Here is a 21,906-nt window from a genome sequence, read left to right as displayed (position 1 = left end):
TGAGTTGAGACACCTAGATACACAAAGGCCTTTTGTCTATAATTATTATAAAAATGTCCCTGAGAGAAATTGCAAGCGCTACCAGGTCCTTGGCCATTTGCTTGAAAAATACATTTATGAGCTTTTGGAGAAAGTGTGCAAATTACAAAAAGTATACATCCCACCAGAAGCTGATAAGGAACCAAGAAGCTTCTTTTTTATGAATGAGACAGCATTAACAAATCATCATTCTGTTCTTCTTGTCCTTCTTCAAGACCATGGGGTCTTTCGAGCTGGTCAGTGGAATCAGCGGGCAATAATACATCATGGGCTGCAACATGGAAGCCAGATACCATGCATTCAAATGGCATTGCAGGCACATTATGATGTAATTGTGCTAAACCCCAATGACAATTTTGTGGACTTAAAGATGGAAAAAGAATGGAAAGGTCTTTTAACACAAAATATTGAGTCCTCTTCCCTAAAAATGGTTCAAACTGAGAGCTTTTTATCTCTCCAGTATATTCCAAAAAGATGCAGCAACACTCCTGAAGAACACATGGCTTACATTTGGGATTACTTCATTTCAAAGACTGAAGGCAAGGATGTTGCCTTCATTGTACATGGTTATGGAGGCTTGGTTTTTATGGACTTGCTTGTTCATAGGAAGTGGGAAGTGATGAGCAAAGTATATGCTGTTGCACTTATTGACTCTCAACATCATGTAGGACATCAGGTGGGAAGTGATGTACAGTTGTTAGCATGGATAAAGCACCACTGCCGTGAATGGGTGACAAGCCCTAAACCTCTGGATAAACCTGCGACTACTGTTTTGAAAAAAGAGTTTCCTGTGGTTTCTGCTGGTACGGAAAAACATGACTTGGCCCTTTCCTCTAGCCTTCAGTCAATTTTTAAATACTTTAAAAGAGCTCTGAAAGCCAAAACGACTATTAATTTCTCTCCTGTGCCAAAAGTAACTAGAAGCTCCACAAAAATAAAGCAAAATGCTTAAGTTACTTTTTTGTCATGTAAGATTTTTTTTTCATTCCACTGAAACTTTTCTAAGGTAGATACTAGAAGAAAAAACTTCTAGCTCATACACAGTATTATATTCTGGATTAAGATTTGATTTGTTAATTTTTCTAAAGTGAATACCTTCTCTTTTGTAGCCTATTGATGAACCAGAAAGTCAGCCCATACCATCATTAAATTTTATAGTATTAGTCAACTTAGAGGATGTTTCTTTTGAAAAGTGACCTTTCTTATGGTTTAATAGAATGACGCCATAACTTTAGTCAATAGAAATTAAATATTAAGTCAATTTCTGATTCTATGTGATTAATGCCATATTAAAATTACAAGTGAACATAAAAATTAAACATCACAAGCAAATTCCTTTTTTGTGTGTTTTTATTTTTATTTATTTATTTTAGAGAAAGGGAAAGGGAGGGAGAAAGAGAAAGACAAAAACATCCATGTGATAGATTGCCTCTCATAGGCACCACGACCAGGGACCAAACCCACAAACTAGGCACATGCCCTGACCAGAAATCGAACCACCAACCTTTCACTTTGTGCTACAATGCCCAACCAACTGAGCCACACTGGTCAGGGCCCATTCTTTGTATGTCTGTGTTCTTTTGTTTAAAATTTTTGGTCATATGTGTATCTACTCATACCTTCAGCTAATATTTGAATGTCTACTATGTTCCAGTCAATACTAGGTTTTGGGGACACAGACAAACAAGGCCAACATTGCCTTTATCCTTATGGAGTTTACAATGAACAACAAATTGCAAGTGTGAAGAGTGTTAAAAAATAAAGGATGCCATGGAACATCTAACATGACCCTAACAAGCCTTGGCATTAGAAGAATAGTTCCTGGAGAAAATGGTGCTTGGTTTGAAGAACAGTAGTAGTTATCTGGGGAAATAATCATAGGAAAGGAACAGTAGGCAGGAGGAAGCAGTCCTGTTCAGCTAAAGCTAAAAAATTGTGAGGCAGTTGTGCCAAGAAAACATTATGCTTTGACATTTATTACCAACACTAAGGAAGACTACATTCAAGAGGCATTACTGCAATGGGGGATTTGCAGTGGAGCATAGAGATTGGGATAAACTCTAAAACAGGAGGATGAGTGGAGGGGATTTGTAGCCAATGAGCAGGGTAAGGGTCGCTGAATGGAAAATTACTGAATGATAACATCAGGGGGTAAGAGAGATTCTTGCTGAAGAAAAGCCAGGGTGATAAGATACTAAGAGTGGAGGATGAAGTATTTTACCACATATAAAGGATAATCCAATATCAAGGATGGGAGATTTTCACTGAACTGGCTCAGCAGAATTCTTGCTAAAACTGAACTAAACCAACAAAGGAGAGAGTCAAACACTAGAGGGTAGTTGACAGGACAGCTCACAGGAGCCAGACTCAGATTTAGTTAAGGAGAGGTTCTTTATTATAGCTGGAAAATTAAGTTAGAGAAAAAAGCAGAGGCAGCTTCTGCAAGGCTGCATTGTCCATCATTAAGATTTTCAATTTTATGCTAATGACAATGAAAGCCATTGGATGGTTTTAGACAGAAGACTATTATCACATTTACATTTTATAAAGAATATCCTGACCTGGCTGGTGTGGCTCAATTGGTTGGAGCATTGTCCTGTGAACTGAAAGGTTGAGAGTTCCATTCCTGGTCAGGGTATAGGTCTAGGTTGTAGGTTCAGTCCCCAGTTGGGGCACGTACGAGAGGCAACTGATCAATGTTTCTCTCTCACGTAGATGTTTCTCTCCCTCTCTCTCTAAAAATAAGTATGCCCTCAGGTGAGAATAAATATGTATATATACACATATACATACATATATGTATACGTGCGTGTGTGTATACCTTTCATTTTGCTGGCCAGTGATCAACCTATAGAGCCACATCAGCCACGGCCCAAAGAGGAATTTATAATCAGGTCACCCTGTGACATTACTTTCCACCATTGCACTTGTGAATTTTATTACAGAACCTTCTTTTTATCCACAACAGCCATGAGTAAGTACAAGGACGTATCTCATTGTAGTTTTGATTTGCACTTCTGTTAATGATTACTGATGTTAAACATCTTTCCAGGTGCTTATTGGCCATTTCAGTATGTTCTTTAGAGGAATGTCTAAGTTCTTGAGCACCAGCCTGTGAACAAAGGGTTGCCAGTTCGATTCCCAGTCAGGACACATGCCTGTGTTGTGGGCCAGGTCCCCAGTAGAGGCCACTCAGAGGCAACCACACAGTGATGTTTCTCTCCTCTTTCTCCCTCCCTTTCCCTCTCTAAAAATAAATAAATAAAATCTCTAAAAGGTCTTTGCCCACTTTTGAATCGGGTTGTTTGAATCTCTTTTGTTATGGAGTTGTAGTAGTTCTTTGCATGTTCTATATAGTAATCCCTTATCAGATGTGTGATTTGTACTTGTCTTTTTAAATGTTTTTAATTTTTTTCATTTTGTCGTTCAAGTATGTAGTTGTCTTTTTACTTTCTTAATACTGTCCTTTGATGTACACAAGGCTTTAATTTTGGTGAAGCACAAAACATCTATTTTTTCTTTTGTGGCCTGTGCTTTTGAGATCATATCCAAGAAATCATTGTCAAATCCAATGTCATCCTCAGAGTTTTATAGTTTTCAGTCTTATGCTGAAGTCTTTGATTCATTTTGAGTTAATTTTTGTATATGGTTTTAGGGTAAGGGCCTACCTTTGTTTACCACCATTTGTTGAAAAGGCTGTCCTTTCCCCAGTAAATGATGGTGTGCCTTATGTTTTCATAATGACAACTAAATTAAAACACTTTAAAATGTTGGGCTGGGTCGAGGGGAAATGTGCTAGCTAAACAAAACACATGCAAATTCGATTTTGACCCAAAGGCTACTAATTCACAGCATGTGCCTTAACTTCATTTTCACATTAGATCTTCAAATGAGCTAAGGGCAAGAAGAGATATTTAGTGTTGCCTATCACAGTTCAAGCATTCTACCAGGTACTGTCGATAAACTAGTCGAAAAGATTAGTAAAGTCCTAGCATTTAGGATTTCAAAGCTGAGTGAAATTTGTGAAAACAACGCCTTATTTTAGGATTACGTAAGTACATGCTTATAAAGGGACCGCGTAGAAGTAGAATAAGAGAAGAAAACTTGAGTTTTAAATAATAGAGGATCAACAAAAAGAAAAAGAAAGAAAAATAGGAGAACAGAACAAAAAAACCCCAGCTACTTGGCACGTCTAGTTTAAGAGAGTTCCTCGCAGAGGAGCGTGGGCAGGTAACCACCCTCCTATTCCAAAGCGCTGCTTTCCAGACCGGAGTGCACGCCCCTGCGTCGTGACGTCATAAGACCGCGCTGATCGGAGAGGGAGGGACTTCCGGCTGGGGGTCACGGTTCTTGGTTCTGCGAAGGTTTCTGCAAGAACGGATACTCATGCTGTGGATCAGGTGTGGAGGTGGTCTCTTGAGAGCCGCACTTCACCGCAGAGTCCTACGTCTTCTCCTGCTGGAGCCACTGTCTCTGCAGTCCTGGTATGGGCGTTTGTTGTCATCTCCCAGTGTGTGTGTTGAAGTGCAAAGACGCGGGAGACATTCTAAGATAAGATTTAGTTGTAGCATGTGCACTCAGAAGACCCGCAGTTAAAAGGAAGCCCATACTGATGCATAACATACTGCTATTGGTCGATATATATACTATAAAGTTTGAATTTTTGGAAACTTTAGCCATGCTGTCGACGTTAGAAAAAGGATCCCAGTTGTACCGTGTTGGGTTGACATTGTACAGAAATTAACAGCCATATGGATCCAAAAACGTCATAATTTTTTTCCATTTGCGTATGGGTAATGCACTTTATTAAACATTTAAGGCCTTATATATCTATATGAATTTCATTACAGAAATAAGTAAAGTACTCTCTAATGAAAAATGGAAGCCCAGTGATTTCAGAAACTATGAATAGTGCAATACCCGGAACAAGAGCAGTGTTTCCCAAAATGATATCCTTGATCACTTTCTTGTATTTGGGTTTCCATTTGTTATGGTATACTAAAAATATTTCCCAGTTACAGAGACAAAACTCAAAAAGCATTTGTTCTGAATCACAGTTTCTGGCATTGGGGCTGACAACTCCAAGTTAAATATTCCGGGGAGTCTAAAGTAAATTGTTTTTTTTTCTTTAAAATGTTTTTATTTGAAAAATACTTGAGCATTTAATATCTTTTTTATTTTTTTTAAGATTTTATTTATTTACTCTTAGAGAGAGAGGAAGGGAGGGAGAGAGAGAGAGAGAGAGAAACATCAATGTGTGGTTGCCTTTCACACGCCCCCACCTAAGGACCTGGCCAGCAACCCAGGAATGTGCCCTGACTGGGAATGGAACCAGTGACCCTTTGGTTCACAGGCAGGCACTCAGTCCACTGAGCCGCACCAGCCAGGGCTTGAGCATTTAATATCTTGCTCCCTGCATATGTATGTGTGGTCAGTTTGGCTCAAATAAACCCTTACAAAAATTTTCTAAAAAAAAAAAAAAAAAAGTGATTTTTGAGAGCCATATAGTGTCACGCATTGAGTTCAAAGTTAATGTAAACACATTCTTTGTCCTGATAGTTTACCATCTAGTGTGACAAACAAGTAAAGAAGCCATTAACAATGTAGTGTTACAAGTATGTACTATGATAGAAAAATACAGGGTGCTATAGGAACTAATAGGAATAATTGAACTAAAGTTTGAGGTGAATTGCTAGAGAGATGTAGCTGAAGAGGTGAGCAAAGGATGATATTGTGAAAAACTCTGTACTTGTTAAAATAAATTTTGACTTTAATATGGCAGCTGTAGGCTTAGAAATACATGTATTACTTCATTGATCAGATTTGCACTTGCTCCAAATGGCTTAAAGATGAAGCAGAGCAAATCTGGAGGCTAGGAGATACAATTAAGAAAATGGGGTTGGGTCTTGGCTGCACTGGTCAGTTGGTTCAAGTGTCATCCCAATATGCCAAGGTTGTGAGATTGATCTCTGATCAGGGCACTTAATAAAAACAATAAGTGCATAAATAAGTGAAACAATACGTGAGTGTTTCTCAAAACATTTTTTCATTGCTTTCAGAGAGAGAGGTAGAGAAACATTGCTTGGTTGCCTCCCATACGCACCTGGACCAGGGGATCAAACCTGCAACCCAGGTATGTGCCCTGACTGGGAATCAAACTGCAGTCCTTTGGTCACTGGATGATGATCCAACCAACTGGGCCACACCATCAAGGCAAATTAATAAGAAATTTTTAAAAAGAAAAAAATGGGGTTGGAGAGAATTCAATGGATTTAAGCAGTATATAGAAAGTAAAGTGAATACAACTCAAATGGATTAGACATGATGTGTGTGAGAGAGAACAGTAATCAAATGATTCCTAGTTTCTGGCTTCAGCAAATGAATGGATAGCTGTGTCTCTCCCTAAAATAATGGCAGAGGAAGAAGCAGATTGGGAAGAAAAGGGAGAAAGATTATTTCAATTTGTTGCATTTGAGGTATCTTGTGATTCATGGTCATTGAAGCTACTGAGGTAAATTCGACCTCATAGGAAAAATGTTTAGATTGAAAAAAGGGCTAAGAACAGCTCAGAGGCACCATTAAAAGGGGGTGGAGGGATGAAGCATCTGAGCATGGGTGCACAGGTCAATGAGGCAGGAGATCTGGGAGGGTGCAGAGTCATTAAAAGAAGCCAAAGGAAGAAAAAATTTTCAGATGTTTTAGTTGCATTTTGTAAAAAGCTGAATTCCCTTTTTTAAAATATTTTTTTCTTAAAGATTTTATTTATTTATTTATTTATCTTTCGAGAGAGAGGAAGGGAGGGAGGAAGGAAAGAAACATCCAAGTGTGGTTGTCTCTCGCACATCCCCAATTGGGGGGGTACTCAGCCTGCAACCCAGGCATGTGCCCTGACTGAGAATCAAACCAGCAACTGTTTGGTTCACAGGCCAGCACTTAATCCACTGAGCCACACCAGCCAGGGCCAAATTCCTTTTTGTTTTTCCTCCAAATCGGGCACTAGTTTCACATCTTTAAACATCTTCATTGTTTTGTGGACCTCCAGACCTTTAGGATAAAATTGTGGAGCTTATATATATTTGCCCTCATTTTGGACATTCTGTTTGGCAGTAACATTATTTGCTGCAAAATAAAGTCTGAACTGGAGAAAGGAAATTTGTTTTGTCTTGTTTTAAAGTCAGTAGATCTTTCTGTATTTCTGTTTTGGAAACCAGTACAGCAACTCCTAAGTGCTTTCTTTACTGGTTGCCATATTCTATAACTTTTCAGCCCTTTGCCTTCATGTGTTGCTTATGTTAAGGATCTTACATCTGAGTCTGTATAGGGTGGGACAAAAGTAGGTTTACAATGTGAGTACACAAAACAGTTTACTCTTGTATTATTATTTATTAATTATTTTTCCATAAGAACTGTAAATCTACTTTTGCCCCACCCTATATCTAGTTTAATATAGAATAGAGAAGAATACAGCACCGTGATCTTAGCCATATCAGTGGTATATAGCTTTGTTATCTAGTAATATTGATTTTTCTGGGCCTAGATTCAAATCTAAAAAGGATCTTCAACACAGACAGCAGTGTGGGAACTGGCTGTGGGGGAGGGGCAGAGGGTGGTGGGTTGAGTGGAGGAGGGCAGGAATATTGGGACAGCTGTAATAGAATAACAATAAAAAATAATAAAATAAAAATTTTATATCTAAAATAATAAAAAAGATCTTCAAAGTATTCTTTTGTCTAAAGTAATAATGAAATTTGTTGCGTGGGTCACTGGCCAGCAGTGATCACGGAACGCTGTGGGTGGCTCGACGAAAAACACGCGAGAAAAAAACACATGCACAGAGACAGACTAGTTTCTGTGGGGAAGTAGGGACGAAATGGCCACCCCCCCTAGTGGGGAGCGCCCTGACCCTGCATACCTGCTTTTATTGGGCTTGTTTTGCATAATAATTCAGGTAAAGTACAGTACTTATCAGGGGGAAGTAAGGAACTATAGAAAACAAGGAACTCTGCTGGTCTATTTTGAGTTGGGGTAAAAGAGCTGTAAGACTTTGAGGAACAAACTAACTTCCTCCTTGGACCCTTCTCATTCAACTGAGAGCATTCTAAGCAAAGAAGGTTTCACAGTAATTTACATGTTCTTTCTCAGGCCTGATCACCCGGGGAATCCGCCCTTTTCAGCACAGAGCTGCACCACCCTGTCATTGTTTCAGGCTTAGGTGGAGCAAGGGAACTAAGGCAACCAAGAGATAAGGAGATTTTCTCCCAGACAATGAGAACTCAGGCTAGGTCAAAGACGAGGAGCGAGGGTCCATCACCCCCTTTTGCTGCAGCCCCCCAAGTCCTTCTTTTGGGGGGCCTCCCAAAGTGATCGTACCTGTCTTAGGTCGTTCCCCCCTTGGGGAATCTTACCCGTCTTTGGCTAACCGACCAAAGGTCAGTTTGGGGTTCAGTTATGAATAAAGCAGCAGAAGCAGCATTCCTGCCAGGGAGATAAGCTTTTGTCTCCTTGCTGGCTTACGATTCCAAGGGCATTCCCTTAGCCTTAGCCTAGGCGGGGGTTTCAGCTTCTGATACCAGTCAGGGCGGTTCCCAACAGAAATTCATGTCTAAAATAACAACCCAAATAAGTTTTACCCTTATTTATCAGAGGATCTAAGCCACAGCAGTCTAGGAAAAATTAATGGTGCAGCAAATAAAGTACTAAGATTCCACTCTGTTTTTCAGAAATTGTTTGTATTTTGATCTCTCAGATTTATACTTGCTGAGTTAATTGAGAGGTTTTTAAAATCTTTGTATAACTTTTTGCTACATTTTTCTTCTTCTTTTATAGGGGTTTTCTTTCATGACTGTTTTCTTCAAAATGAGTGTTAGCATCACCTTCATAAGACCTTTTGCTAGAGTTGTGGTGCCATTTACCCTTAACAAGAAGAGAAGTGTTTTATATTCATCGATTCTTCAGAGATACATGTCTTCCAAAATACCACCTATGCCCTGTCCTGATAAGGAGAGTACATCACCTGAACAGCTGGAATTGGATGCGTGGAAAATTACAATGAAGTCTAGTGTACAAGAAGGTGTTTCAACAGTCTTAAGTACCAACGATGAAGATCCTTTAGTGGCCACCAGGGAGTTAATTGAGATGTGGAGATTGCTTGGCAGAGACGTTCCAGAACACATCAGTGATGAAGAGCTCAAAACAATTATGGAATGTGTTTCTAAATCATCAAAAAAAAAATATTTAAAATTTTTGTATGTTAAGGAAAAAATGAAAAAAGCTAAGAAAATTAAAAAGGAAATGAAAGCAGCAGCAAAGGAAAAAGCAAAAGAAGACCAGCTACTAGAAACCACTAAGGAAAATAAACAGCAAAACTTCCTATTTCTACGACTTTGGGATAGGAATATGGACATAGCAACGGACTGGAAGGGTGCCCAGGCCATGCAGTTTGGGCAACCTTTGGTTTTTGACATGGTTTATGATAATTACATGAAACCAAAAGAGCTGCAGAATACTGTTTCCCAACTTTTAGAAAGTGAAGGACGGAACAGAAGAGATGTTGATCCTTTCCATATTCATTTCTGCAATCTTAAAACAGATGGCCCTTTTTACAGAGAATTAATTAAACGTTATGGAGAAAAATGGAACAAACTGCTTTTAACAGCAACAGAAAAGTCATACATAGATTTATTTCCAAAGGACAGTATTGTATATTTAACTGCAGATTCTCCCAATGTTATGACTACTTTCAAGCATGACAAAATTTATATAGTGGGAGCTTTTGTTGATAAGAATATACAGTCAGGCATATCCCTAGCCAAGGCAAAACGACTGAATCTGGCAACAGAATGCTTTCCGTTAGATAAATATTTACAGTGGGACACTGGTACAAAAAATCTCACCTTAGATCAGGTAATACGTATTTTGTTATGTCTGAAAAACAATGGTAGTTGGGAAGAGGCTCTGAAGTTTGTTCCAAGGAGAAAACATACAGGTTATCTGGAGATTCCTCAGTATTCTCAAGAGTTTGTCAACAGAGGGAAGAAGTCAAAGATTATTAAGTCATTTCAAAAAGGCTCTCTGAATATATACACACAGAAAAGATAACTTAAAAGAATATTCGATAGCTTAAAAGGTAAATAGATTGGAAATACAGTTGTTAGTCTCTTCCTGAATGAAATTCACTTGCTCTTTAGAAGTTGTCTTTTGAAACTAACTGAAGTATTGTACTTTCCCCAATTAAGTAAAAATCTGCAAAACTTTGGAAATGTATATATATCTTTTACTATAAAAAAATCTTGCCCTGGCTGGCGTAGCTCAGTGGATTGAGCGCGGGCTGGGAACCAAAGTGTCCCAGGTTCGATTCCCAGCCAGGGTACATTCCTGGGTTGCAGGCCATAACCCCCAGCAACCGCACATTGATGTTTCTCTCTATCTCTCTGCCTCTATCTCTATCTCCCTCCCTTCCCTCTCTAAAAATAAATAAATAAAATCTTTTAAAAAAATCTTAGTAAAAAGAGTTGTCTGGGTTTGTTGAGCCCAGTAAACCAGTAGTATCATGGCATTTTAATGAATACTTTGAGTCTATACCTCCATTTTTCGTTCTAAAATGTTCTTTTAGCTATGTCAACAACTACCTTTTTATCAAAAATTGATAGAGAAAACATTTCTAAACTTCAAGTGGTCATTCACTTATTAAAGTAACATTTGGTACGGTGCTGGGTATGTCGTAGGCACTAAGGTATATTGTTTAACTGAACATTAAACAAAAGGTCAGCAATCCCATAGCAGGTCATGGGATTTGGCTGTATAATGAAAAAATGGGTTTGGAGAAATAAAACTCATTTCTTGTCCTCTTAAAAAAAAAGGTTTTATTTGGTGAGTGTTACATACAGTACTTCCTTTTCTAGGAAATAGTTCTTTCTTCCAGCCACATGATTCAAATGGAAGTTGCTTTATTGTTACAGACCTATCTCTCCTGGCCACAGCTGATTATCCCCAAGTAGACACCTCACTCAAGTTTAGAGATGGGCATCTGACTTTAAGGTAGACCCATCACAACACTTTTCCAAGATTTTTGGACTTGAGAACTAAGATGGCCTGTGTTAATTCCTTTCTGGTGGTAGACTTAAATAAAAAGCTCTAGAATTGGTGGTGGACATGTCCTTTTTGGTGAAGGAAGCCAGGAGAGTGAAGCTTACCTGCAGAAATAAGACCAATTTCTGGATCTGCTCAAATCCATGTTTCCAATTGTCTCAGGTGTAGCTATAGATTTCCTTTAGCATTTATTGGTTGTTCAAACCTCATGTGATACCTTGTATCCCTCTAATACTCCTTTGCCTAAGCCAGTTTGAGTTAGGTTTCTGCCACTTGCTACCTAATGAGTCCTAATATACTTGAGAAAATGCTTGTTTCCTAAGAAGTGAACTTCAGGAACCATAATTACTATAGACGAACTGCACCATTAAAGTTGAAAACATGGGGGGTGGGAATAGAGATATATGGATGGCCAAGCGTTTCTACCTAGTTTCTGAATTGAAAATTAGCGTAAGATGCTATCCAATACATTTCTTAAAGCGGGGCCTAAATTTTACCAAGTACTTAAGTACCTATTTTGTTCCAAACAATGCAGTATACATGAATTACTTAAACAAGTTATAGGTACAATTATTAATATCTTGTTTACAAATAAGGAAAATTTATTCAAAATAATTCAGCCTTTAAATATCATCTCAAATAATCTGTCTGACTTTAAAGTCCCAGCTTTTAACTTATAAATCATGCACTCTAATAAGGCAAGAATAAAATGCAATGGAAAAAACATGTCTATGCCTAACCTAAATGGTATCAGGAATGTCCTTGAGGAAGTGATGTGTTAATTTAGAATTGATGACAAGTGTGATATGAATGAATCTCAACTGTTAGACCCTATTAAAGTGGCAAGGTGTTACCACTTGAACTGCTTGAGATACACTGCAGTTAAAATAGCATAGAGATTAAAGAATAAGAGGTTAAGATTTCCTGGCAGGGTCAGCACTAGAGTGAGGCAAACAAGGCTCCTAGGGGCACCTCACTAGTCTCCCAGCCTTATTCCCAGGGTTCCAGCTCCACCCTGCAGCCTCTTGACATTGCTCACATTGCTTAATCTCTTGAAATTTTTTATCCTCATCTACAAAAAGACTAGAATACTGTATTTCTTGTGTATAATGCACTCATGTAATGCATACCCACATTTTTGTGCATGTTATATACAGTACTATTATACCCATTATTACACCCATGGTCTGTAATCATACCTGTGTATAATGCGCATCCTTTTTTTTCCCCCTCAAAAAGTGCATATTACAGCAAAACATGGTAGTTTTTGATTCATGTAAAACATTATGGTATCTAGCACATAGGTTTTTTTAAAGATTTTATTTTTAGGGGAAGGGAGGGAGAAAGAGGGTGAGAAAAACAAAGATGTGTGAGAGATACATCTATCTGTTGCCTCTTGCACATCCCCAACTGAGGACTTGGCCCACAATCTAGGCATGTGCCCTGACTGGGAATCAAACCAGCAATCTTTTGGTTCACAGCCCCCCCCCCACTCAACCCACTGAGCCACACTATCCAGTTCAATAAGTTTAAAAATTCAGACTATACATTGAAAATGGAATGGAATTTCATTGGAATGTATAGAAGTTTTAGTAGTAGTACACAAAGTAGTATACAAGTTACTGTGTCCCTTTAAGTAGCACATTCCAATTTCTGTGTAACAGTGTGCAGTTATTTGAGTAATGCAACACTAGAATTAAAAATAACAAAGACCATTTTTCTTTCAAACAGCCAAGTAGTAATTGATTTCTAAGGCTGCTTTTCTCTTACATAGATAAATCACAATGGCAACCTCATCCAGTTTGAATTCATATTGATTTTAATTTTTCAAATTTTTCAGAATTTGGAACTAACAAAACCTCAGATGCTGCTTCAGCTTCTCCAAACTAGAGGGTGTAATTTCCCAGGCACGAAGTAGAAAGTAATGGCTTTTCTATCTGAAACACCCACTAATTTATAGTATTCTTCCTCTCTGAAGCCCACTTTTGTTGCCTATATTTTAATTGTCTTTGCTTCTTACCTATTACAGACATGTTTTTATGTAATGCCATTTCTCATTCTCTTGCTCTTGTCAAACATGCTACCAACTTGTCAGCTTTTAATAATTAGAACAATAAAAAAAAAAGACTTTACCAACTACAATTATCCCTACAATATTACCCAGTTGAACTTTATATCTAAGCCAGATCCTTCAAGCAAGCATTTCAAGTGCTTAATAGTCACATTGTAGCTACTGGCTGCCACACCGAACAGTACAACTCTACAGCACTGCTTGATAACCCTGTGATCTGCTTTGTGTTTTAACATCAGTTCTATCATTTCTCACCAGATTCAGTGGCCATTTACATGGTATAACTCCCTCTTTCATTTCCATATCACAGTTGTTTTATTTTCCCCACTCCAGCAGCTTATCTTCCTCATTGGCTCATTTATTCATTTAGCAAATATTTATTGAGAACCTGCTATGTGCCCAGAAGTGTTTTAAATGTTGGTGATACAGTAATGAACAAAGCATTCCCAGCTATCATGGATATTAAATTCTGGGCAGAGAAGAGGCAGACATAAATATGTAAAATGTCAAATGGTGATGATATTAAGTTTAGCACGCTCCCCACTCCCCTCTCGCTCCCTCCACCCCCCACTGTATGAGGACACAAGAAATCAACCATTTTCATGCCAGGAAAAAAGCTCTCATAAGAACTTGACCTTACTGTCACCTTAATCTTGAACTTTTTCACCTCTAGAACTGTGAGGTAAATGTTTGTTGTTTAAGGCAAAAAAAAATAAAAAGTCTAAGAGAGAAAGGGAATACTGGCATGGGTCAGCATTACTTTTTATAAAAGGTGGTTGGGAATTGCCTTCTAAGCAGGTTGTTCACTGCACAACAGCACCCATACTACCCTCTCCAAGCTGTGCAGTCTGGTGTAGGATCATGTTTGCTAGAAGGAAGAAGCACCATTTTCTTTATTCAAAGGCACTACCTGCCTTTAAATCATATGCTTAAAAATTTGCATCCAATAAGAGAGCATCTCTTTTCTAATTTGCATACACTGGTAAAATTTATATTTGAGCAGAGATCTGAAGGAAAGAAGAGTGAGCTATGGAGATGTGGGGGTAGAGAGTTCCAACTAAAGTGAGGAATGACTACAATGGCTCTTTGAGAAGGTTCAAGGTACAAGGATGCTAGTGACAGAAGCAGAGTAGGTAAAGAGAGCTGAAGATGAGATCAGAGTTATAGGGGTCTGTCACATAAGCCTCTTAGACCATTGTAAGGATTTTGGTTTTTATTCTGAAAATGATGGGAAAATCAGATGATCTTGAACAAAGAAGTGACATGTTCCTGATGAGTTAACAGGGTAACTAGCCCTGACTGATGTGGCTCAGTGGGTTAGGCATCATCCTGCTAACCAAAGGGTTGCTGGTTTGATTCTGGGTCAGGGCACATGGGACATGCGAGGGAACCAATAGATGTGTGATATTGATCTTTCTCTCCTTTTCTCCCTCCCTTCCCCTTTCTAAAAATAAACAAAATCTTTTTTTAAAAAAATAGGATAACTAGATTGTAAGCTCCATGAGGGTTTTTTTGTTTTTGTTTTTGTTTTAATTCACTGCTGTATCCCCAAGGCCTGGCACAGTGCCTGGCACATAATGAACACTTAAAATTCGTTGGATGAATGAATCTGATTCCTTTGACTTTATTTTTTATTGTTTATTCTATTACAGTGGTCCCAATGATTCCTTTTAAAAGGATCACTTTGGCTACTGTGTTGACACTAAAAAGAGGACAGGTTAGGATGCTACTGCAATAACAAAGGTGAAAGATAATAGTGGGTTGGACCAGGGTGATAGCAGAGTACTTAGTGACCAAATAGCAAAGATATTGGAGACAGTAAGTATAAATGAACTTTTCAAAGAGTTTCTATAGGAAGAGGGAAAGAAATGAACTAGAGGGAGATAGGAGATCAAGAGAAGAGTCTTGTTGTTTTGTAGATCGGAACTACAAAGCCACACATGTATACTGTTGTTGGTGGAAAAATCCAGTGAAACAATGGAGTGAAGACTTTGCATAAGCAAAGCAGATGGGATCTACTGCATACGTAACAGAAAAGAAGACAGAAAATATAAGTACAATGCAGGTACCACCACAGATATGGTGAGAATATATAGAATTTGTCTCATTATTTTCTCAGTGAAAATAAGAAGCAAAGTATTCAGTTGAAGGGAAGGAGATATTGGATGTTTTTGGATCATGCAGGAAGTGTGAAATAGTTTAGGAAAATGAGTGAGTTAGGGCTGGTGGTTCTCAAAAGTATGCTCCCTAGAGCAGCAGCATCAACATTGCTAGGACACTAGTTAGAAATGCAAATCTGAGGGCTCCCTCCCAGTGAATCTACTGAATCAAAAGCTATGGTACCAGGGTTTTAACTCTCTGTTTTAACAAGCCTTTCTGATGATTCTGATGGACACTAAAATTTGAGAATGGTACAGGGAAATATAAGAGGATTACAAGGTTGTATTAAGAACCTACTCAAGGTTAGTGAAACCATGATTACCTACTCTTCTTTTCTGATTTTGTTGTAGCTCTCTACCTGAATTTCAAGTTCAGCTCCACCTCTTACCTTTTCAGTGATCCAGTTTCCTCTTCCATAAAAGTGAAAGTAATAGTAACACTTAATTCTTAGCATTGTGATTATTTAAATGTACTTGATTTCATGTTAAAAACTTGCAAACTATGGTTAGCATATAGTAAGCATGAATAAATGTTGGGTATTATAGCAGTCACCTCACAAATTACACATTTAAGTTAAAATAATAATTGTGCATATTTCCTGTCCCTTCCAGCTGTTTAAACCATTAATTGAATAGTTCTTTAGAGGTTACAAACAATAGCTACCATTAAGCAACAGCCCACTAGGAGCCAAGCACTGTATTACAAACTTTATCTGTATTATCTCAATCTTCTCAGTAACACTGTAACTATTATTACATTTCATAGTTAAAACCTGATCAGTAGCCCTGGCTGGTGTGGCTCAGTGGATTGAGTTCCGGCCTTTGAACCAAAGGGTCGTGGATTCAATCCCCAGTCTAAGCACATGCCTGGTTTACGGGCAAGGTCCCCTGTCAGGAGCACACGAGAGACAACCACACATTGATGTTTCTTTTCCTTTTTCCTTTCCTTCCCCTCTAAAAATAAATAAATAAAATCTTTCCTAAAAATCAGTAAAGTTGTTTAATATACTTTACTAATTATGCTATTATAGTTGTCCCAGCCTATCCCCCTTTCCTCCCCTCTGTCTTGAACCCCCATTTCCTTCAGCAACCCCCCCCCCATTAGTTCACGTATATGGGTTGTGTATATAAGTTCTTTGGCTTCTCCATTTCCTATACTATTTTTAACACCTCTCTATTTTGTATCAACCAATTATGCTTCTTAATCCCTGTACATTTTCCCCCATTCTCCCTCCTCCCTCTCCCAGCTAATAACCTTCCAAATGATCTCCGTATCTATGATGATTCTGTTCCTGATCTTGTTGTTTGCTTAAGCAGTTTGTTTTTTTAGATTCATTTGTTGATAGTTGTGAATTTGTTGCCACTTTAATGTTCATAGTTGAGATCTTCTCTTTCTTTAATAAATCTCTTTAACATTTCACATAGTAATGGTTTGGTGATGATGAACTCCTATAGCTTTAACTTGTCTGAGAATCACTCTACCTGCTCTTCCATTCTAAATGATAGTTTTGCTGGATAGAATAATCTAGGTTGTAGATCCTTGCTTTTCATCACTTTGAACCCTTCTTTCCTGCAAAGTTTCTTTTGAGAAATCAGCTGAGAGTCTTATGGGAATTCCTCTATAGGTAACTCTGTTTTCCTCTTGGTGCTTTTAAGATTCTCTCTTTATCTTTAACCTCTGACGTTTTAATTACGATGTGTCTTGGTGTGGTCCTCTTTGGGTCCAACTTGTTTGAGGGACTCTGTACTTTCTGGACTTGTATGTCTATTTCCTTCACCAAATTAGGGAAGTTTTCTTTCATTATTTTTTCAAATAAGTCTTCAATTTCTTGCTTTTCCTCTTTTCCTTCTGGCATCCCTATGATTCAGATGTTAGTACATTTGGAGATGTCACAAAGATTCCTTATGGTATCCTCATTTTTTTGAATTTTTTTGTTCTTGCTTTTCTGGTTGGATGTTTATATCTTCCTTATGTCCCAAGTCGTTAATTGGAATCCTGGCTTTATCCCCTCCACTGTTGGTTCCCTGTAGATTTTTCTTATTTCACTTAGTGTAACCTTCATTTCTTCCTGGGTCTTTTTTATGTTGTTGACATACTCAATGAGTTCTTTGAGCATCCTAATCACCAGTGTTTTGAACTTAGAGTCTGATACATTGGTTATCTCTGTTTTGTTTAGTTCTTTTTCTGAGGTTTTGTTTTCTTCTTTCATTTGGGCCATACTTCTTTGTCTACTCAATTTGGCAGCCTCCCTGTGTTTGTTTCTGTATTCTAGGTAGAGCTGCTTTGACTCCCTGTCTTAGTAGTGTGGCCTATTATAGAAAAGGCACTTGTAAATTGTGTGGGGTGAAGCCTTAGGTAATCACTAGGATGAGGCAATCCACTTCACTGCTTTATGGTTCTGTGGGAGAGGAGGGCTTGGAGAGGGGAAAATTCTGCTGCCTGACTTCTGGAGGTTTGCCCAGCACTCACCCTGTTTACAGTCACCTCACTTACTACCCATATGTGACTGATGCCCTTCTAGCTTTTGTCCTGGTGCTGAATCCCAGAGTGGGTTGGTCTGCATATGTTCTAAGTCTGTTCAGGCCCTTTAAGTAGGGTCTCCTGAAAATCTGGCAGTTTCTTCTGCCACTCCAACCCCCACTGGTTTTTACAGCCAGAAGTTATGGGGATTTATCTTCCTGGTGCTGGAATCCTGGGCTGAATAGTCTGGCCTGGAGCTGGGATAGCTCACTGCCAAGGTATCCTTCTCAATTTTTATCCACCACATGTGAATGTGGGACTGCCCATTATGCCACCACCATTTCTCACATCACACCATATCTCCACGCCTCTTAGCCCATCTCCACATCTCTGCCCCTCCTGCCCATCTGGATGAAGGTGGCTTCTTTAAATCTTTGGTTGTCAGACTTCCATAGAATTTGATTTTCTAACTTGAAAGTCTGGATGTTATTTGTTTTGAGGTCTAATTGTAATTCTTTCTGTGGTTGTGCAAGGAGCTGAAGCATATTTATGTATGCCACCATTTTGACTGGAAATCCTCCCTCTAAAATTGTTTTATCAGTTCAAACTCACAGAATTAGCAAATGGCAGTTAGAATTTAAATTCATTTTTGTCTGATGCAATGCTATTGTTCTTTACCTTGTAGTACACTGCCTTTTCATTCCCTAACCCATTTGTTCAAGGTTACTGGAAGCTTGCATTCATTTCTTCAATTAATATTTATTGAAACAGATATAATCTAGGTCCTGGGGAAACAAGGGTGAGCAAGGTAGAAATTCATAGAGGACTGACAAGTGAATGGATTAATATTGTCTATTCTTAATGTCTACCAGGGTGTTCAAACTTTTGGCATGTCTGGGCCACCCTGGAAGAAGACGAATTGTCTTGGGCCACACACTAAATACACAAACACTAACAAAAACTGATGAGCAAAGAAAAGAAAAAAGATTTTAAGTAAATTTACAATTTTGTGTTGGGCCATATTCATAGCACCCAGAGCTACATGCAGACCGCATATTGGACACTCCTGGTCTACAGTGTGGTATATGAAACTCAGTCTGTTCTTAGATATCATATCTGACCTTTCTGAACTTAATTTTCCTCATTAAAAATACAGGCATCTATGAAAATATACAACTTCGTATAAAAAAGCCTTCTGTTTCTATTTCTTCAAAAAATGATAAAAGTGAGATCAAATAACTTATGAAGATCACACTTAGGAAAAATAAAACAAACATGAATTAATTACCTGCTCTATGTAAAATATTTTACTGGGCACATGTATATATACTGTTATAAATTGTGGGCCAGGAACTTCAAATCACACAATCACCGTATCACCACCAAACCCCCCTGCTTTTGTCATGGGACATACTTTGATTCTCCTTTCTATGAACTTGCAACCTGAGGAGCCATCCATCCACATTCTGAACACCTATGAAATGCACATTACAAAGTGCTGTGAAGGAAAAAAAAATTAATGATCTCTGTTTGGGTGGAAAGGTCTTTGTTGTCAAAGAACTTTTCTCTTTTTTCTTTTTTAGGTTTCATTCGCAGCACTTTTGAGCCTTATAGGAAGACAACTTAAAACAAAATAAAACCACATACCTAAGGGAGTATAAAGTGACCAAACAACAGTGTATAGAAATTATCTTCCTTGATCCCTATGACCATCCTTCAAGAAGATACTATTACTATTTCTACTTTATAGAGAAGGAAATGTAGGTCCTGTTAATGGTAAGAAAACCTTAAGATTTAATCAGCCAGTAAAGGACAGACCAGGGTATTCAAACCCAAGCTTGATTTCCAGCCAAGATGGAAGCGTAGGTAGATACACATTGTCTCCTTGCACAACCAAAAGAAGGCCAACAACAAATTTAAAAAAAACAAAACAAAAACAAAACAGAACTGCCAGAAAAATCGAACTGTATGGAAGTCCAACAACCAAGGAGTTAAAGAAGAAACTTTCATTCAGACTGGTAGGAGGGGCAGAGATGGACAGCCGGGGCAGGCAGGATGCCCAGAAAGGTGGCAGCTGGAGGACTGGGCTGGAGGACCTGGCAGGCAAGGCAGCAGCAGATGGCAGATCAGGTGGTCCCACATTTGCAAGCAAATAGACCAAGAGGAACTACTGGGGAGTGAGAGAGATAACACACCCCAAGGTTCCAGCACAGGGAAATAAAGACTCAAAATCTCTGACTGTAAAAATCTATGGGGGTTATGGCAGCAGGAGAGACTCCCAGCATCACAGGAGAGTTCATTGGAGAGACCCACAGGGTCCTAGAACGTACACACACCCACCTACCCAGGAATCAGCACCAGAAGGGCTCAATTTGCTTGTGGGTAGCAGGGGAAGTGACAGGAAGCTGGCCAAGAGCCAAGCAAGTGGTACTGATCCCTCTATGACTCCTCCCTACTTACAGCCCCACAACACAGCAAAGAGGGTTGCCCTGCCCTGGCAAATACCTACAGCTCTGCCCCTTACATCATAATAGGAGTGCGAGACAAAGCAATATGGCCCACATGAAAAAACAGATCAAAGCTCCAGAAAAAATACAACTAAGTGATAAAAAGACAGCCAGCCTATCAGATGCAAAGTTCAAAACACAGGTAATCAGGATGCTCACAGAAGTGGTTGAGTATGGTCACAAAATAGAAGAAAAAGTGAAGGCTATGCAAAGTGAAATAAAAATATATAGGGAACCAACAGTGAAGGGAAGGAAATGGGGACTCAAATCAACGATTTGGAGCAGAAGGAAGAAATAAACATTCAACCAAAACAGAATAAAGAAACAAGAATTCAAAAAAATGAGGAGAGGCTTAGGAACCTCTGGGACAACTTTAAACATTCCAATATGCAGTCATAGGGGTACCAGAAGGAAAAGAGGAAGAGCAAGAAATTGTCAGCTTATTTGAAAAAATAATGGAGAACTTCCCCAATCTAGCAAAGGAAATAGATTTCCAGGGAGTTCAGGAAGCTCAGCAAGTCCCAAAGAAATTGCACCCAAGGAAGCACACACCAAGGCACATCATCATTAAATTGCCCACAATTAAAGATAAAGCAAGAATCTTAAAAGCAGCAAGAGAAAAGGAGACAGTTACCTACAAAGGAGTTCCCATAAGGCTATCAGCTGATTTCTCAAAAGAAATCTTGAGGCAAGAAGGGGCTGGAAAGAAGTGTTCCAAGTCATGAAAGGCAAGGACCTACATCCAAGATGACTCTATCCAGCAAAGCTATCATTTAGAATGGGAGGGCAGATAAAATGCCTCCCAGATAAGGTCAAGTTAAAGGAGTTCATCATCACCAAATCCTTATTATATGAAATGTTAAAGGGACTTATCTAAGAAAAAGAAGATAAAAATATGAACAGTAAAATGATAACAAGCTCATAACTATCAACAACTGAACTTAAAACAAAAAGTAAAACAAACTAAGCAAACAGCTAGAACAGGAACAGAATCACAGAAATGAAGATCACATGGAGGGTCATCAGTGGGGAGGGTGAAGAGGGAGAATGGGGGAAAAAGGTACAGGGAATAAGAAGCATAAATGGTAGGTACAAAACAGACAGGGGGAGGTTAAGAATAGTATGGGAAATGGAGAAGCCAAAGAATTTATATGACCCATGGACATGAACTAAAGTGGGGGTGGGGATAGGGAATGCTGGTGGAAGGGGCGTGCAAGGTGGAGGAGAATAAAGGGAAGGAAAAAAATGTGACAACTCTAATAGCATAATCAATAATATATATATATATATTTTTAAAGATTTTATTTACTTTATTTTTAGAGTTGGAAGAGGGAGACAGAGAGAGACATCAATGTGTGGTTGCTGGGGGTTATGGCCTGCAACCCAGGCATGTGCCCTGACTGGGAATCGAACCTGCGATGACTGGTTCGCAGCCCGCGCTCAATCCACTGAGCTACGCCAGCCAGAGCAAAAATATATATTTTTTAAAAAAACACAAGTTCTGACTCCTTAAGATCTGTTTCTGTAATACTCACTGTACATTGTAGGGCAAATCGAGAAACTCCAGTTCCTTAGGCAAGC

The 21,906-nt window shown here is 38.7% G+C and overlaps 2 protein-coding genes across 4 annotated transcripts; both read left to right on the top strand.

Moving 5' to 3' along the window:
- The first annotated feature begins 17 nt into the window (after window positions 1–17).
- Window positions 18–991, top strand: LOC114490944 (putative protein FAM172B). Its single transcript, XM_028505064.2, is given in 2 exon segments — window positions 18–189; window positions 192–991. Coding segments are annotated over 2 exon segments (936 nt in total). The 5' UTR covers window positions 18–53.
- Window positions 992–4,371: 3,380 nt separating this feature from the next.
- Window positions 4,372–12,459, top strand: TRMT10C (tRNA methyltransferase 10C, mitochondrial RNase P subunit). 3 transcript variants are annotated; one of them, XM_036017976.1, is made up of 3 exons: window positions 4,372–4,523; window positions 6,101–6,172; window positions 8,866–10,319. In XM_036017976.1, the coding sequence occupies exon 3, from the start codon at window positions 8,878–8,880 to the stop codon at window positions 10,135–10,137; it is 1,260 nt and encodes a 419-aa protein (XP_035873869.1). In that variant the 5' UTR covers window positions 4,372–4,523; window positions 6,101–6,172; window positions 8,866–8,877; the 3' UTR covers window positions 10,138–10,319. The 3 variants fall into 3 exon arrangements, with proteins under 3 accessions (XP_035873869.1, XP_028360899.1, XP_035873870.1); XM_036017977.1 differs by having other exon boundaries at window positions 4,374–4,524; window positions 6,078–6,172; XM_028505098.2 differs by lacking the exon at window positions 6,101–6,172 and having other exon boundaries at window positions 8,866–12,459.
- Window positions 12,460–21,906: the final 9,447 nt, after the last annotated feature.

Source organism: Phyllostomus discolor, chromosome 2 (genome assembly GCF_004126475.2).
Source record: "Phyllostomus discolor isolate MPI-MPIP mPhyDis1 chromosome 2, mPhyDis1.pri.v3, whole genome shotgun sequence".
Taxonomy (NCBI): Eukaryota; Metazoa; Chordata; class Mammalia; order Chiroptera; family Phyllostomidae; genus Phyllostomus; species Phyllostomus discolor.
Note: the sequence above shows the minus strand (reverse complement) of the source record. Positions and strands in the feature narration are given on the sequence as shown.